The sequence below is a fragment of the Apostichopus japonicus genome, chromosome 9, assembly GCF_037975245.1.
Source record: "Apostichopus japonicus isolate 1M-3 chromosome 9, ASM3797524v1, whole genome shotgun sequence".
Lineage (NCBI taxonomy): Eukaryota > Metazoa > Echinodermata > Holothuroidea > Aspidochirotida > Stichopodidae > Apostichopus > Apostichopus japonicus.
Genome location: NC_092569.1, coordinates 23,405,665 through 23,422,213, shown reverse-complemented (window position 1 = coordinate 23,422,213; position 16,549 = coordinate 23,405,665). Strand labels below are relative to the sequence as shown.

Genomic DNA, 16,549 nt, shown 5'->3' with positions numbered 1-16,549 from the left:
AATTATTTTCTCTTTAGAATTTGGCAAGTTTGCCTCAATAAATAAGGATTCAATGATATCGTTAAATGTTGATAGATCTGGTTGGTGTTTAAAGTTGTGTACATATAAGCAGACACCGCCACCCCTTCTATTAACACGATGTTTTTCTATAATTTTGTAATTTTTCATATGAATAAGAGGTGATGGGTGGTCACTTAGCCACGTTTCGGTGAAGCCAAGTACAGAGAATTCATTCTTTAGTAGTGAAATAAAGGTATTTATTTCGTTGAAATTTTTGTTCAGACTTCGACTGTTTAAATGGAACATAGATAGGCAATTATTTGGAGGTAACTTGTTGTAAGAATCTACGTCAAAATACTCACAAAGAACACTGTTATCATTTGAGTCCTCACAAACATGATCCATTAAATTAATATTGATTATTTAGCGAGGTTGCGAATTCCTGGCTTTTCGCAGATTTGGAATGAATGACTTTTTTTCAGTCTAACAGTTCTAAATTCACCTTCGTCATAAGACATTTGTCGTTTCATTTGTTGAGGTAATTCCGTGGTTGGTTCATCTTACGTTGTTTTGTTACCGGTGGAGTTAGTGGCTTCAGTCGCTTTGTGATGATATGATATGATACACCTCGTATTACGCTTCCACCCGAAGGTGCTTCAGCAGACTAAGGAAATCCTTAGTCGGAAATTATTGAGGTTCCAAGTTTTTGTGCGTGGAAGGACACCGGCGAAACTCGCCTTCTCTTTTCGAATAGTGCCCTGAAGTAACGAGGCAGGGGTGTGTAGTCCTGCTCCCGGGACCGCAATTTAACGTCCCCTCCGAAGGACGTGAGTACCGCTTTCCACGTGTAGCCACTTTCCTACCACGAGAAAGGAGCGGGGTGAAAATTGGTGTCAGTGTCGACACCGAGGTTTGAACCAGGGACCTCAGGTACTGCAGACGTGTACTCTCCCGTTCTGCCACCTCACCGCCCTGTCGCTTTGTTTCCTCTAGTTGCTTTTGTATTCTCAGTATCCTCTTGGATTGGTTTGGTTGGTCTTTGTTCATCCCGTTGAGTTGTCTTTGTATTCTCGTTTTGCTTCTTTTAGTCTCGTTGGTCTCAATGGCGCTGCCTTTTGTTTGGGGTAACTGGTCCATGGCTTCATCTTTTGCTTGGTCTTTGTGTTGGACGTTGGCATGCTTAGGTGGGCTTATAGTGACTCTGCCTGTTGCTGGGTCACCGTTACCATGGTGATCATTGTTGTCATCTCCGGCTTGTGGACAATTGAAACTTTTGTGTCCTAGATTGTTACATTTAAAGCATCTTACTTGTGGACATTTCGCTTCCCAATGACCTTGTGAATTACATTCCCTGCATACATATTTGGGGCAATTCCGCATAATATGGTCATTTTCCAAGCATAAATTACATACCCTGGTTTGTCCATTGTGCTTTAGTCTCATATGTACTCCATTCAGTGTCATTGCATATGGTAGACTTTTGCATTCGGTTGGCAGTTCCAGTCTAATGTAACGAATCCCATTTTCAATATTGGGAAATTCCGGGTATGTGTTGTGGTGCCATTTCCCTTTAAGTTTACAGCCAAATTCGAGTAGTTTTTCTGAGAGTTCATCGTCGTCAATGTAGGACGGAACACCAAATAAACTCACAGTTAAAAATGATCTTGACACTCCATAGACGTTGCAAGTGCTGTCGTTTATAACTATACCTGTCTCTATTAATAGATCTGCATCATCCTTGTTTCGTAAAGTTATTATCCAGTTTCCAGATGACTTCACACAGCTTAGTATCTTTCCGTTCCCAATATCGTTAATGATTGATTTCAGCACATCCTTGACTTCATATGAATCGTCCATAACTCTTACGCTACACTCCTTTAATGCACCCATCCTTTCATGTTTCGCAGAACCCATCTCAATGAACCGTTAGGCAGACGAACGCCGCAAGGCGTCGTTGCAAAAATTAAACAGTTTATAAATTCCGATTAGTATCCGGAAATGATAAAATAATGGTGCAAGACACCTTGAGGGCAGTCCTCCAGCAGATTTCCGTCAAAAGCACCAATCAGTTGGTGCATATAATACGGAAAATAATGGAAAATAATGAGGTACTGAAACGCTGACTACTATCGATGACTACTGACTTACTCTATACATATTAGCACCCAATTAGCACCCGAGTTGAAGTGCTCGAGACAAAAGATACAGAAACTCAACGATATATCACTGCCTTGAAAACTAAAGTTTGCAATTTTTTGAGAAAGCTAACGAAAACTTGTTGTTAGCTGTGAATAAACAAGAGCGCTTTTCTCGAAAGTGTAATCTTCGCACAGTTGGCTATCCATATTCTGAGGATAAAGATTATGCTGGTATTTCTAAGGGAGTGTTTCGTTCTGTTGGCCTTCAAGATGCCGGAGTTCTTAGAGCTCAAAGTGATGGTGCTTTCATCCTAACCAGCAACGACCTAGACATATTTTGGTGCTACGTACCACATTCCAAGATAAACTTACTATTCTACGGAAGCAGCGAACCTCGCTCATCGATATGGAATATTTATCACCGACGATCTCACCCATGCTGATATACTGGAGAAGCGGAAATGGAATGATCGTGTTTCGCAATTATACTCGGAAGGCATTAAACTGCGATTTGTTGTCAGGACAATGGCGTGATCAAAATGGTTAGCCATTTAACTTCTCCTAATTGCCATCATGTAGTTGTCTAGTTTACTCCAACACTATGGGCCCGATGTATCTTCCTAGTAATCGTAGTACTCTGCTGTTTTTCGACGTTGACCCACCCCTGTTCCAAGCCAGCCTATCTCTCAAGGTCAGATTTTTCTGATGGCTGTTTGGGGTTTAGAACTTTTCTTTCTTTTTCTCTTTGCTTTATACCACTGTATCTATCGTGACTTTATCATTTTTGTGGCCAGCAAAATTAGTTTAACTTTATCTTATAAGTAGACGTATATAATGATTGAAGTAAAATTGGTTTCGTGTAATGCTCATGGGTTACGTAACTATATGGATAGAAAAAAGTTATTTATTTATTTACGTCGTTTTGAGGTTATTTTACCACAAGAGAGTCACTCTGTCCCTTGTGATGTTAACTCTTGGTCAAAAGAATGGGGTGGTAATCTTTATCTTTCCCATGGGGATAATAACAGTAGAGGTGTTGGTTTATTTTTCAAACCAAAACTCAATATTACTATTATAAGAACTAGAGTCGATGAAAATGGAAGGTATATTATAATTGATTTAAATGTTTACGATCAGATTTATTCTGTAATTAATGTTTATGTTCCAAACAAGGATGACACACTTTTCTTTAGTAATATTGCACAACATTTGACAGCATTTAAGTGTACATCGATTATTTGGGACGGTCAGTTTAAGTTTGTAGGTAATTTAACTCATGATAAATTTGTTGGGTTGCAAAGAACTAATTTTAATGCCCGTCAAACTATGCTTCAGATAGCAGAAAATCATGATCTTGTTGATGTTTGGCGTGATCGTAATCCTAACGCCCGGCTTTTCACCTGGCATTCTTCTGTTGATAATTCTATTCACTGTCGACTTGATTTCTTTTGGTGTTCTCGACACATTGTTCAAACTGTGAGTGCAGCTGACATTGTTTCTATTTTTAGGTCCGACCATTCTAGCGTTACTCTTACTATTAATTGAAAGATCGAGCCAAGGGGCCGTGGCTACTGGAAGTTAAATGTTTCTCTCTTAGAAGATTTGTGCTATTTTAATTCTATTATTGATATTATTAACAGAACTGGTGAGAACATTAGACTAGTTTTAGACCTCATTGATCATTGAAATTCTAAAAAAAAAGAAAGGCTTTTGATTGTTTGGACTGGGAGTTTCTTTATCAAAGTTTAAAATTCTTCAATTTTGATCCAAATTTTATTAGGTGGGTTAGAACCTATTATGGGAACGTTACATCTTGTGTTATTAACAATGGTCATCTCTCTCAGTATTTTAGTATTTCTCGAGGTGTAAGACAGGGGTGTCCACTCAGTCCTTACCTCTTTATTTTATGTTCAGAATTTCTCACGTTTATGGTTAAAACCAGCTGTCCTATCAAAGGCATATCTATATTAATAACTGTGAAATTAGAATTTCACAATATGCCGATGATACTGTTGTATTTTTCGATGGTTCTCGCGCTTCTCTTGTAGAGGTTGTTTAAATTCTTAATAATTTGTCTGTCGCTTCGGGTTTAAAAGTTAATTTCAGCAAATCATTCTTTTTGCATTGGATGCTTTGGTTTCAAGGTTTCCCCGTTATTTTCTTGAGTATGGTTTTAATGTTAATCCTGGTCCCGTGAAATATGTTGATGTCACATTTACTACAAACAACGAAGATTTCTTTTCGTTGAATTATCTTCCCAAATTATCCAGGCTCAAACATTTACTTGGAATGTTGTCAAAACATGACAACTGGTAAAATAACTGTTATCAAGAGTTTGGCCATTTCGCAACTTGTTTTTCTTTTTAGTGTTCTACCTTATCCTCCTCTTAGTTTCATTTAAGAGGTTAATATAATTGTGTATACTTTTATTTGGAACAATAAACCTTATTAGATGAAACGTAGCACCCTTATTAATAAGAAAGTTAATGGTGGCTTTGATATAACAGATATTGAATCTTTCATTAAAAATCTAAACTCCATGTAGCTGGGTAAAACGGTATTTAGCCCCCCCCCCCCCCACCCACAAATAGGAACAAATAGGAAACTGGAAAATATTTGTTAATTTGTACCTAAAACAGTTCGGTGGTGCTTTTCTTTTCAAATTTTATTTCAATAAGGAGGCAGTTTCACGTATTTCTTTTTTTTGCAGAGAAGTGTGTGAGGCTTGGGCTGAGTTTAATTTTTATCATCCAGATAGTAACTACGGCAATGAAATCATTTTAAACAACATTCATATATTGGTTAACAAGGAAGTGATTTCCATTATAATCTTTTAAATCACAGACAAATTCATTTGAAAGATGTCATTAAAACGATGGCTGGGTAATTCCATGTAACACGTTTCAAGCGAAAATAAATATAAGAAATTTTCCTTTTACTTCATACTTTGGGATTGTTCACGCCATTCCTGGTCATGGGAGGGGGTACCATGATTCTTATTTGCTCCCAATGAGTGAAAATAACTTTTATATGTGCATTCGCACACATAAAATAACCACAAATGTTTATAATAGGGAAGCTAACTACCGGTCTCTGCACGCCCCCGTCGTCTTGTATGAAATGGCAAGCTATAAATTTTCCATTGAAATAGATTGGAATAAGATTTTTAGGCTTCCGTATACGGCTGTGAATGACCCCAAAGTATCATATTTACAATTGCGTTTCCTACATCGTATTTAAGGCATAAATAGCTTGCTTTATAAACTGAAAATGGTCAATTCTCCATTCTCTTCATTTTGCAAGAATGCCGATGAAAACACTAATACATTTGTTACATAATTGTAGTCACGTTGAGTGCTTCTGGAGGCAGTGAATTCAAATTGCATTAAAATTAATTATACTTTGAACTTAACCAATATTTGTTTTGGTGATTTTGATGATATGGGTAATGCTGTGAACTTTTTAATTTTACATGCTAAAAATATATTTACACTTGTAGGTTGAATAACAAAATCCCAGATACGCACGAATTTTATTTTAAGTTTCGCTTTCGACTTGACCTTCACTATTTCATTTCTAAGCAAAACAACAATTTGTGTAACCTTAACGACTCTTATGATTTCTTTATGTAAGCTTTTTTATGTAAGTCTTTTTGCTGATTCTTTTGTATTATCTGTTACGGTATTGTAAATAAATACAATGAAAAGAAGAAAAAAAAACAATTGAAAAACATGATCAGTTTAGGAAATTATTTCAAATAAAGGAATATTCAGCAATGTGTCTGAAGATAAAAGAATACTATTATTTTTTTTAAATCTGACACTCATATTTGAACATTTAATCTCCTAATTAAAGTTTTCTTGAGAGGTTTCAATCCTCGAAGATGATACATTTGTTTTCCATGGATACTACCAATGGCTCGTTTCGTCCAGTTGCTTTGTCTTTCTCATAACGAATAATATCTGTTCATTTTACAATGGTTTCGAGAGAAATCACAAGAAAGACTATCCGTCATCAACTCAAGAGGATGGTAGAATTTTCATCTCAACGTATTGGATGTTGCAGTAAGTTTTACAACTAGAGAAGATTCCTTCCCCGTTGCCTCCATTGTATACACCGTTGAGGTTGTGAGCCGTACAAGTTGACTTGCATCGGCTGCTGTACTGGAATTGATGGCAACAGCCATTACTACGACAAGAAGAGCACCACTTATTCGAGTGCCACCAGCCACTTATGTGCTTCTCTGCGCAGTTGAAGTTACCACATCCGTCATTGTCTCGGTCATGCGTGCTGAATTGTTTTCCTCTGCTATGATTGAAATAATAACCTGTGAAGAAAAACAGCAAGAACCATCAGTGGTTAATACTTGGCCATTAAACAATAGCGTAAGTATCGTAATAAATTGCAGAAAATTTTGTTGGGTCATGAAATGAGTAATATAGTAAACTAGAATGAAGGGGGGAGGGGGTGGGGTATGCATATTGAATTGAAATGTTTCTTATAGTTAATGGGATAATTTCGCGATCAATAGATATCTCATGCACTGTTGTATTAGTTTACCCTCTAAATGGATGTGACTGTAAGAGGATCATTGATCTTGATTGAAATTAACTGATGTATATTAATATAAATTCTGTAATCTTGCATATTAAATGAAACTATTGTCTATTGATATTAAATATTATGATTAAATGAGTAAATATGGTATTTGGTCCGAACGGAGACCTAAATCATGGGCTTTCTATTAAATAGTTTTTAGTTATTATATTCACATTTTTAAATTTCATTCTATGTCTCAGGTTGTTCTTGTCTTGAAACACGGTGTACGGCTCTTCTTGCTATAATTATTTCACATATGTTATAAGAAATATTTATTCTGCTAGTGGAATATGTTCACTGCAAGCCCTCAATAATTTATTTCTCTTTTACTAGTTCTGTGAAGATATATGGTCGTATTTCTCTTCCGTAATATTTCCTGTTCTTAGATTGATGCTTTCTCATTCAGAATACATTCTTGTTCATCGACTAGTCAGACTACTTCAATATTTTGTCAAAGATACCAACAGTATCCAATGGGAGGTTAAGGAAACGGTCCAGCCTGGGAGAGGCAACACCTTATTTGCTCTTTCAAGATTATAAAACCAAATTGGCAAACATAAAAAGGTTTCTTCATATCAATTGCCACTAAATTGAGATGATTGATAGGGAGAGACAAATAAACAGCAATATGGTATTTTGTATTACTTCATCACTTGTTCTGTTTCCATCGCTTTTTTGCCTTCTAATTAATGCGTGCGAATGATCCTACATAACCTGAAATCGATTTTAAACAATATCATAATCTCGTCGATACAACCGGAGAACATGTTAAGTGTGTGTGTGTGGGGGGGGGGGGGGTGGGGGGGATGTTACACCCAACCCTCTTTTTGAGGGTTTCTGATGAAGTGTACTTCGTACATATTTTGTAGGTAATAAGAAGTGCTATAACCGTGACGACCATTTTCTCAGGAAGTTTATTGTGAACATACCAGTAACTTTAACTTGACATATTATACTAGGCAAGACGCAAATATCCAACTTCCAACAAACCTGTATATCCACTGTGACTGCCCAGTTTATTCATTTTGTAGTTGTTGCTTTCAGACTCGATTTGAAATTCCGCATATTCAGCATATTTAGCCGATCCACTAGAAGTAGTGATGTCAAAGCGAAGCTTGTAGTTCCTTTGGTTCGTCAAGTAATGAAGCTTTTCATTTCCTAACCATAAGTTCTTGCTGTCACCAAACCCTTCTTTGTACGCAGTCCAGTTTTGATAAAAACTAGTAGAGCCATCGGTACGACGTTGAAGCACCTGAAAAGATAGCGGATAAAAATAATGAAATAAAGATAGTTATTGGAGTAGTTAAAGCATGCCAACACACACACAATTCAAGAAAAACCGCAAGACTATATTTTTATAAAATAATGTTTCAGTATGACAAACTTAAGACTTTCTTTGTTTAGTTTTTCTTTACAGGGGAGGACATTTTTAGGATTGTCAAAATTTGCATCTACAAAAGTATTTTTAATATATTCATTTCCTGGTAAGGAATTATAAAGTGCAACCAAACCGAAAACAGAAACTCGTACTTCCATTACCGTCTACAATAGACTAAATCATAATATCTCACAGAAACGTAGTTGAAACATTCCTATTTTGTAAATCAAGACTTACGGTCCATCCTCCACCGTTTTCCATTTTACAAGATACGTTGAACGGTAAACCATGCCATCCAGTAGGCATGATTGTATAAACGCCATCTTGTCTATATCCAGCGTCATAAACATCCTGGCAGTCTTTATACGACAAGGATACACAAGTTTCACCGTCACCTTCGTATCCCTCATTACAATAACACTTTCGTACTCCATCTCTGACATCACACACAGCATTGGTAATACATATGTAGTCTGCACAGGTCAGTTGGTTATTGCTACAAGAGCACTTTCGTGTGCAGTCATTGTTAACGGATGCTTCTCCATTCTAGCATTGAATTGATGCAAAAAGAAACAAGGCATTTATATCAAACGATAATTTGTTTCTGTGGCTTCGTTTGAATAGTCACGTGATATTGAGATCAGTCATGCAAATACTCACTGTTATAAACAAGTTGGCCTCTGTAACGATACACACGCATTCACTCGCATTGGTACAGTCACTTCCTTGCTGTAAGAAACCAACTGGACAGGTGCAACCCTCACTACCCAAACAGTGTCTGTTACAAGCTGATTGTCCGTTGGGATCTTCACATGTTCCCTGGCAACTGCAGGTTGCGTTGATCATGTTCTTAGGACATGTAGGGATCGATGTACCTAGGCAGCACAAACGTAGACTATCTTTAAATACAATTTTAATTTTGAATTGCAATTCATGTGTTATTCCCTATCAGAAATGTGGTAAGATTTACATAAAAATAGTAACAACGATATTATTTCAAATATTATTAAGATTACTGAAAAGGACACAGTGGTATAGACCTACAATGTAACAAATTCACTCATAGTTTAACAGTTAAAAGTTTTGGCAAGTTGCCTGAATAATTTGGGGCAAAATTACAAATAAAATTTAAAACAAATTAAATATTCAGTTGTAGCGTAAATGCCCAACCATTACTTGCTACTTACACAGTTTTGAGTCTGTGTTATCACAACCATGGTTTGTAACATTTAGTGATGTCTATGGGGCTTTGTCTTCTATGATGTAGGTGATTGCCATTTGGTTTGCCCATATTTTTACTGTAGTAATTATTGGTATGATTTTGCCTGAACAACCAACAGCAAATACACATTCCCAACGAATTACCAAACTGTGATAGAAGTCTATTGACAGTCTACGGATTTTTTGGATTAATTATCACTATTTAAGTATTTGTTGAGAGTTTTATTTGCTCCAATGGTATGGGATTTATGGGAACAATAGAAGAACAAACATCACAAAATACAGCTATTTGGACTCATAACGTCATAACTTATGGAAAGCTTCTGCGTCCACGCCGACATTTGATTGTTACACCACATATATACAAATCTTTTTGTCGCCAATACCGAAGATGGTAAGTCTGACCCATTTTTATTATTGCTTTTTAGAACGTCTGTAACAAAGGTAGGGAGAGATCAAAGTAGTCTCAGTAGATTCTCCCGTTCCTATGCCAAATGAGAAATCCAGTTGTTATTGTTAAATGCTTATTCTTTATAATAAGTTGCGGTTGTATGCAATCTCCAAAAAAAAAATACTACTGATCAAATATTCGATGTAAGTTTTATATGAACAAAATACAAGATAGCGCTTTACAATTTAAATGTTATGCAAGGTGGTTATTAAACATCCCTTTTTTCTACTAAACTAAACTATGTTGTCGGACGAAACGAATTCTTAAAGCAATACCACTCTTATGGGCATGGACGTTTGTATATATGCATGTTTACAAGCTAGTACCTCCTAATATACTTAAGTACATATACCCACTTGGTAGTGTATTAGGGCTACCAACAGCTTATGTAGATGGTATATGTATGCATGCATGGTTACAACATATAACCTTCTAATACGCAATAGAAAATATACCCACCTGGTGGATTATTAGTGCTACCAACAGCTTCTGTGGATGATATATGTATGGCTTGCATGCATGGTTACAACAGATAACTTACAAATATGCAAAAGTACGTATACCCACCTGGTGGATTATTAGTGCTACCAACAGCTTCTGTGGAAGGTATATCCTCTGATGTTTGTGCAGTTGAAGAGGCCAAGATATCCTCAGTAGTTGTTGTAATTCCTTTGCATGAGGAATATGTTGAAGAGAAATATATGATCTAAGTTTGTGTTCATTAGGTTTGTAACTTATTTGACCGTAGTCAAGTAGACTATTATATAACAATATCTTTCTAACAAGAGCTTTTTAAGAATAATTTGGGTCAATAAGAAATGATATTTCTTTGGGATAGCCCTTAAAGTTTGTACTTTGTTCCCTCTTTAGTTAAAATGTTGGCTTAATTTATGTTTATCGGAGTACATCCCACACCCCACCCCTCCTCAATACTCTTGTTATATTTCACTTGAAAATCTAATTAAGGACAAGTACATTTGCATAAGTGCTACCAACAGTTTCTGTAGATGGTATATATATGCATGCATGGTTACAACAGATAACTTATAAATATACAAATGTACGATAACCCACCTGGTGGATTATTAGTGCTACCAACAGCTTCTGTGGATGATGTATCCTCTGATGTTTGTGCATTAGAAGAGGTCAAGATATTCTCAGTTTTTGGTGAAATTCCTTTGCCTGAAGAATATGCTTAAGACAAATATATGATCTAAGTTTGATTTCATTTGGTTACTACCTTATTTGACCGTAGTCAAGTAGACTGATACATAACTATATCTTACTAACTAGATCCTTTTAAGAATAATTTGGGTCAATAAGGAATGGGATTTCTTTGGGATAACACTAAAAGTTTGTACTTTGTTCCCTTTTTATCTGAAATTTGGCTTAATTTATGTTTATCGGAGTACATCCCACACCCTCCCCTCCTCAATACCCTTGTTGTAATTCACTTGAAAATCTAATTAAGAGCAAGTACTTTGCATTAGTACTACCAACAGCTTCAGTAAATGGTAAATGTATGCATACATGATTACAACAGATAACCTCCTAATATGCTAAAGTAAATATACCCACTCGGTAGTGTATTAGTGCTACCAACAGCTTCTGTAGATGGTATATGTATGCATACATGGTTACAGCAGATAACCTCGTAATTAGTAAAAGTACGTATACCCACCTGGTGGATTATTAGTGCTACCAACAGCTTCTGTGGATGATGTTTCCTCTGATGTTTGTGCAGTAGAAGATGTCAAGATATTCTCAGTAGTTGGTGAAATTCCTTTGTCTGAAGAATATGTTGAAGACAAATATATGATCTAAGTTTGATTTCATTTGGTTAGTACCTTATTTGACGGAGTCAAGATACATCACAATATCTTACTAACTAGATCTTTTTAAGAATAATTTGGGTCAATAAGGAATGAGATTTCTTTGGGATAACCCTAAAAGTTTGTACTTTATTCCCTTTTTATCTAAAATTTTGTCTTAATTAATGTTCTTCGGAGTACATCCCACACCCCTCCTCTCCTCAATAAAGTACTTTGCATTAGTGGTACCAACAGTTTCTGTAGATGGTATATGTATGCATGCATGGTTACAACAGATTGACTTCTAATATGGAAATGTACGTTTACCCACTTGGTAGTGTATTTTAACTACCAACAGCTTCCATGGATGGTACATGTATGCATACATGATTACAACAGATAAACTCCTAATATGGAAAAGTATGTATACCCACCTGGTGGATTGCTTGTGCTGCCAACAGCTTCTGTGGATGGCATATCCTCTGATGTTTGTGCAGTTGAAGAGGTCAAGATATCCTCAGTAGTTGGTGAAATTCCTTTGCCTGAAGAATGTGTTGAAGACAAATATATGATCTACGTTTGATTTCATTTGGTTAGTACCTTATTTGACCGTAGTCAAGTAGACTGTTGTATAACTATATATTTCTATCAAGAGCCTTTTAAGAATAATTTGGGTCAATAAGAAATGAGCATTCTTTAGATAAACCTGCACATTTGTACTTTTTCCCTCTTTAATTGATATTTGGCTGAATTTATGTTTATCGGAGTACATCCTACTCAGCTCCCATCCTCAGAATCCTTGCTGTAATTCGCTTGAAATATAATTTAGTAAAACTAGTTTATGACGCGCAACCCGGTACAAGAAATGTTATCAAATAATTTTCGTAAGAATCATTTTGGAAATATGTTTGCCTGACTTAAAAATGTAAACCTTTCTGGCATCATCTTTCTATTCATACGCATGTTTATTTCACAGTAGAACAACCATCGCATTGGTTACTAAAAAAAAAGTATTTCAATTTACCTTCAGATAATACATGCTGGCTGATAATTAGCAAATTGAAGCAACACAGTAATATGGAACCAATATAAATATTTGATTTGAAACTATAAAGTAGCTTACTATATATATTTAATTTGTTCATTCAATAATGTTTGTTTGAAAAGTTTAAAAACTTGTTCGTCAGAAAGCAAACAATATTTGAAGGACAATTGTTGTGTATGAACACGATAATTGTTCAAAAGTTAAAGAGAGATTGCTAAAGGTATAAGCGCATTACATTTATACATGAAATGCCGATATTCATATAAATCCGGGAAGCCTTATAATGCATTGAATCTTAACTTTATTAAGTTCGGCTCATTTCTTATGATATATTTATGTTATTTATGCTTTAAGAACCATACAACTTCCTTTCAATACTGCTGAATCGTTATAGAAGCCTTTTGTTCATTGGTAGGAAATTAAAGCTTTGTTCTGTGTTCAGAGATGAGTCCTAAGATGTAAGCGTATTAAGTGAAATTATAGAAAAATGTTAATATGGTATTTTGGGCAGGTTTATTAAAATCATTCCACACAACTCGTCTGTTATGTCTAGGGTGTCACTTACCGATTATAAAAATGCCATCTTTAACATGAAAGAATAACAGAATCCAATGAATGTTAACATCTATATACTTGATGCTTTTACTTGACAATAAAAGTAAATATAATATCATATATGTACAGTTTCAACTCTGCCATGGCTCCCAGTCATCATAAAATAGTTTAATATTTATGCTCAGATAAACACCCTCACCTGTGAATGATTTTGGTGTTGCGGTTGTCTTAACACCCCCAAATTTGATGACATCACAATCTCCTTTGTCTTTGATCCACTTTGCAGCGCCATTCTCGTCAATTGTTGTTGTGTAATAGCAAGTCTTTCCTTGAAGAGGAATAATAATGACGTATTTAGAATATATATATATATATATATATATATATATATATATATATATATATATATATATATATATATATATATATATATATATATAACACAAGGGATAAATTCATGAAAGATATGATTCCTTTCCTCCTTGTTACCTATATTTATTTTTCTCGATAGGTATTGTCCTGAGAAAATATGCTAGTTGATTATAAAAGTTCTTGCTGTTTGCAAAATTTATGGTGTATTTTTTGACGCTAGCATATATTGCTATGAGTGACATTCAGTAAATTTGTTAAAACGATATGTTTAGCCTCCCATGTATGAATGATTGTGAAACATATTAACCTTCTTTTACGTCAATAAATTCATTTTTTTTAAGTCACAGCATTTTTGAAGATATTTATTAAAATAATCTGTATTTTATAAACACGAGTAAATTTAATAAATTTCAGAGATCTTAGTTTGTTCAGATCGCTGAATTATTTAGAACTATATTGTAGACTTCTAAAACAAACTAAACTTGATGCTTTCACACTAACAAAACGGTATAGCTTGGTTACGATTAATAACCTACTGTCACAAATAAGCGCATCTAGTCACGTTTAGCATATGAGGTAACGTATTATATCACATGTTGCTTAAACTGTCGATTAGATATATATTTGTGTCTTGAAAGAAACACATTGAAAGGCTTAGCAAATATGATGATTTTTGAAAAGTTATGTCTATGTTTAATGTTTCATGCTGTTGTTTATTGCCTTAGGTGAACATTTGACGTCAATATCAAACCCCCAAATGCTTGAAAATTATGACAATTTTCTGAAATTGATGTGGAAATAATGTAGCGGGATTTATTTTACAATTTACAATTGCTATGTTCAGTATACAGCGACTAAACAGCGACAGAAATGTATCATCTACTCCTTCATAGAATTCTAAACCTCCATTTTGTTGCAGCATTACTCAAAAACAGAAATATAATATATATCGAAATTACGTCAATAACAACATGGCATACAATGGATAACTTAATTTTGATTTCACTGAACCGATAACAACTTGTAAAAGACACTTATTTATTTAGAGTTCCAAGATAAGAAAAGTCTAATCGTCATCAACTTTGCTAGTGTTATTGCCATCATACTTTTTGTACATATTTTATGACAGATCTATTAAAAAAATAAAATAATCATGTTACGCATCATCCTGAATTAATCTTTGAAACAGCCTGTTTTGTTGGGAAAAGATGGAGTTGAAACGTTAATAGATGTAGCTTACCCTCGGTCCATTCGAGCAGTAAATAAATTCCGCAAACCACGGCGGCAATTATTGTGAACGGCTTCATGATTCCTTCCGAGACGTCTCAAATCTACGAAGTAAATAGTTGGAAAACAGACGATGCAAGCTAAGAATCACATCAAGACAACTGAACTGATTGTCAAGTGTGAATATACTTTATGTATACCTGTAACTCATAGCAACCCAGAACCATTAGGTTACGTTTCAAATATGGCCGCCAAAGCGATGAATATGCATAATGTTTTATAGTTACGATGGATATATATGAATATTGAGTGATACAAATATACGTTTATCATTATTAAAATGTAACACTTACTTATAAATGTTAGAAACATAATATCTTATTTTTATTTTGAAAATGTTACAGAGAAAATAAAAACTGGAAGTTAGCGCCATGCGTTTTGGTACAAGGTTTATAAGTTTGAATCTTTAGATTTCAGTATATTATAGTTATATTGGTAGTCCCACACAAATGCAGTTTAGTGACAGCGTTAGTTTTTATTTCGTTTCGCCCTTTTTCGTTTACCCTTTTGCTGTTTACCAGCTACTACAAATCGCCACCGATGAAGAAAATAATATAATTTTATTTTAATTCGTTCTAATTCCATCAATGCAAATTTCACTTAATTAGCATCATACTTTCATTGTGTTACATTTTGTACTTTTCATTCGACTGCCAAGTATTGCTGACGTAGGTAAATATAGTTTCTAAAACTTTACTACTTATTTGTCAATGATGCGTCATATCTTATTTCTCTGGTTTTCTCTAAATATATTTTCTTTAGGAGTAAACATGGATTTTCGTTATAATATATATACATATATATATATATATATATATATATATATATTTTATTTCTCTATTATTTCTCTGGTTTTTCTACACATATATATATATATATATATATGTATATATATATATACATACATATATATATATATATATATATATATATAAATAAATGTTTATATATTCCGAATTGATACGATATTTAAACCACGATATCCCTCCCATACACAATACTGCTACATTTTCAGTGATCTACCAGACAGGGGGGGGGGGAGGTTTGCTTTAAAGATGTGGCACACTTGGCGCCTCGTACTCACCTTTCGCAATCAAGAGGAAATCGGCGCCTTCTGGGCCTAATGCTTCCGGCGCACAGGACCAATGCTGCAGCGGTAAATCGGTACGCCCGGACCCAGTGGTTCAGAAGTGGTTCATTGCATATGCTTTCTGTCCTATGAAAGCATTACAGACTTAAGATAATGTTTGTGGGTTTGTGTTCCATCAAAGATAGGACGATACCTCCTAAGACTAATCTCAAGCGTCGAGACAGATACGCAAGTATAGGACAATATTCATGTATGTACATCATAACCTACAAACTATACGGTATACGCAACCAATGATGTCGGTTTTACAACGATTATGGAGCAAAGCTCCGCGTATAAGAATAAGCTAAGGAAAAGGTGAAGAAAGTGTTTTCCATTAAGGCAGTATTCTGTCTACTAATTAATTTTTATACTCATATCCAGGTCTCGCATAAACCCCATGGGAGTCCGTGGTGGTGGGGTGGGTGGTTAACCATTCCCTATATGCGCAATGTACACTGTTACCTTCAATTTATACATGTAAATCTGTAAATGGACCTGCATCTCATAAAATTTGATTCGCTGTTCTTTTTATGTAGATAACATTGTAAACAATATAATTA

At 34.9% G+C, this 16,549-nt stretch overlaps 2 protein-coding genes across 4 annotated transcripts in view; both read right to left on the bottom strand.

Annotated features, from left to right (window-relative positions):
• LOC139973954 (techylectin-5A-like) overlaps positions 1-16,549 on the bottom strand; it is a 120,332-nt gene that overhangs the window by 45,037 nt on the left and 58,746 nt on the right. The window lies entirely within an intron of this gene.
• LOC139973011 (uncharacterized) overlaps positions 5,873-16,549 on the bottom strand; it is a 32,818-nt gene continuing 22,141 nt past the window's right edge. Inside the window, exons 2-12 of one of the 3 annotated variants that reach the window (XM_071979355.1) lie at positions 15,942-16,073; positions 14,811-14,901; positions 13,398-13,526; positions 12,033-12,140; positions 11,469-11,576; positions 10,862-10,981; positions 10,355-10,456; positions 8,776-8,990; positions 8,353-8,661; positions 7,728-7,989; positions 5,873-6,465 (exon numbers count right to left, since the gene is read on the bottom strand). In XM_071979355.1, the coding sequence (XP_071835456.1) occupies positions 6,158-6,465; positions 7,728-7,989; positions 8,353-8,661; positions 8,776-8,990; positions 10,355-10,456; positions 10,862-10,981; positions 11,469-11,576; positions 12,033-12,140; positions 13,398-13,526; positions 14,811-14,877 (1,728 nt within the window). In that variant the 5' untranslated portion in view covers positions 14,878-14,901; positions 15,942-16,073 and the 3' untranslated portion in view covers positions 5,873-6,157. Of the gene's footprint in view, positions 6,466-7,727; positions 7,990-8,352; positions 8,662-8,775; positions 8,991-10,354; positions 10,457-10,861; positions 10,982-11,468; positions 11,577-12,032; positions 12,141-13,397; positions 13,527-14,810; positions 15,008-15,941; positions 16,074-16,549 lie in introns of those variants that run through there. The other 2 variants (XM_071979357.1, XM_071979356.1) reach the window with 2 other exon arrangements.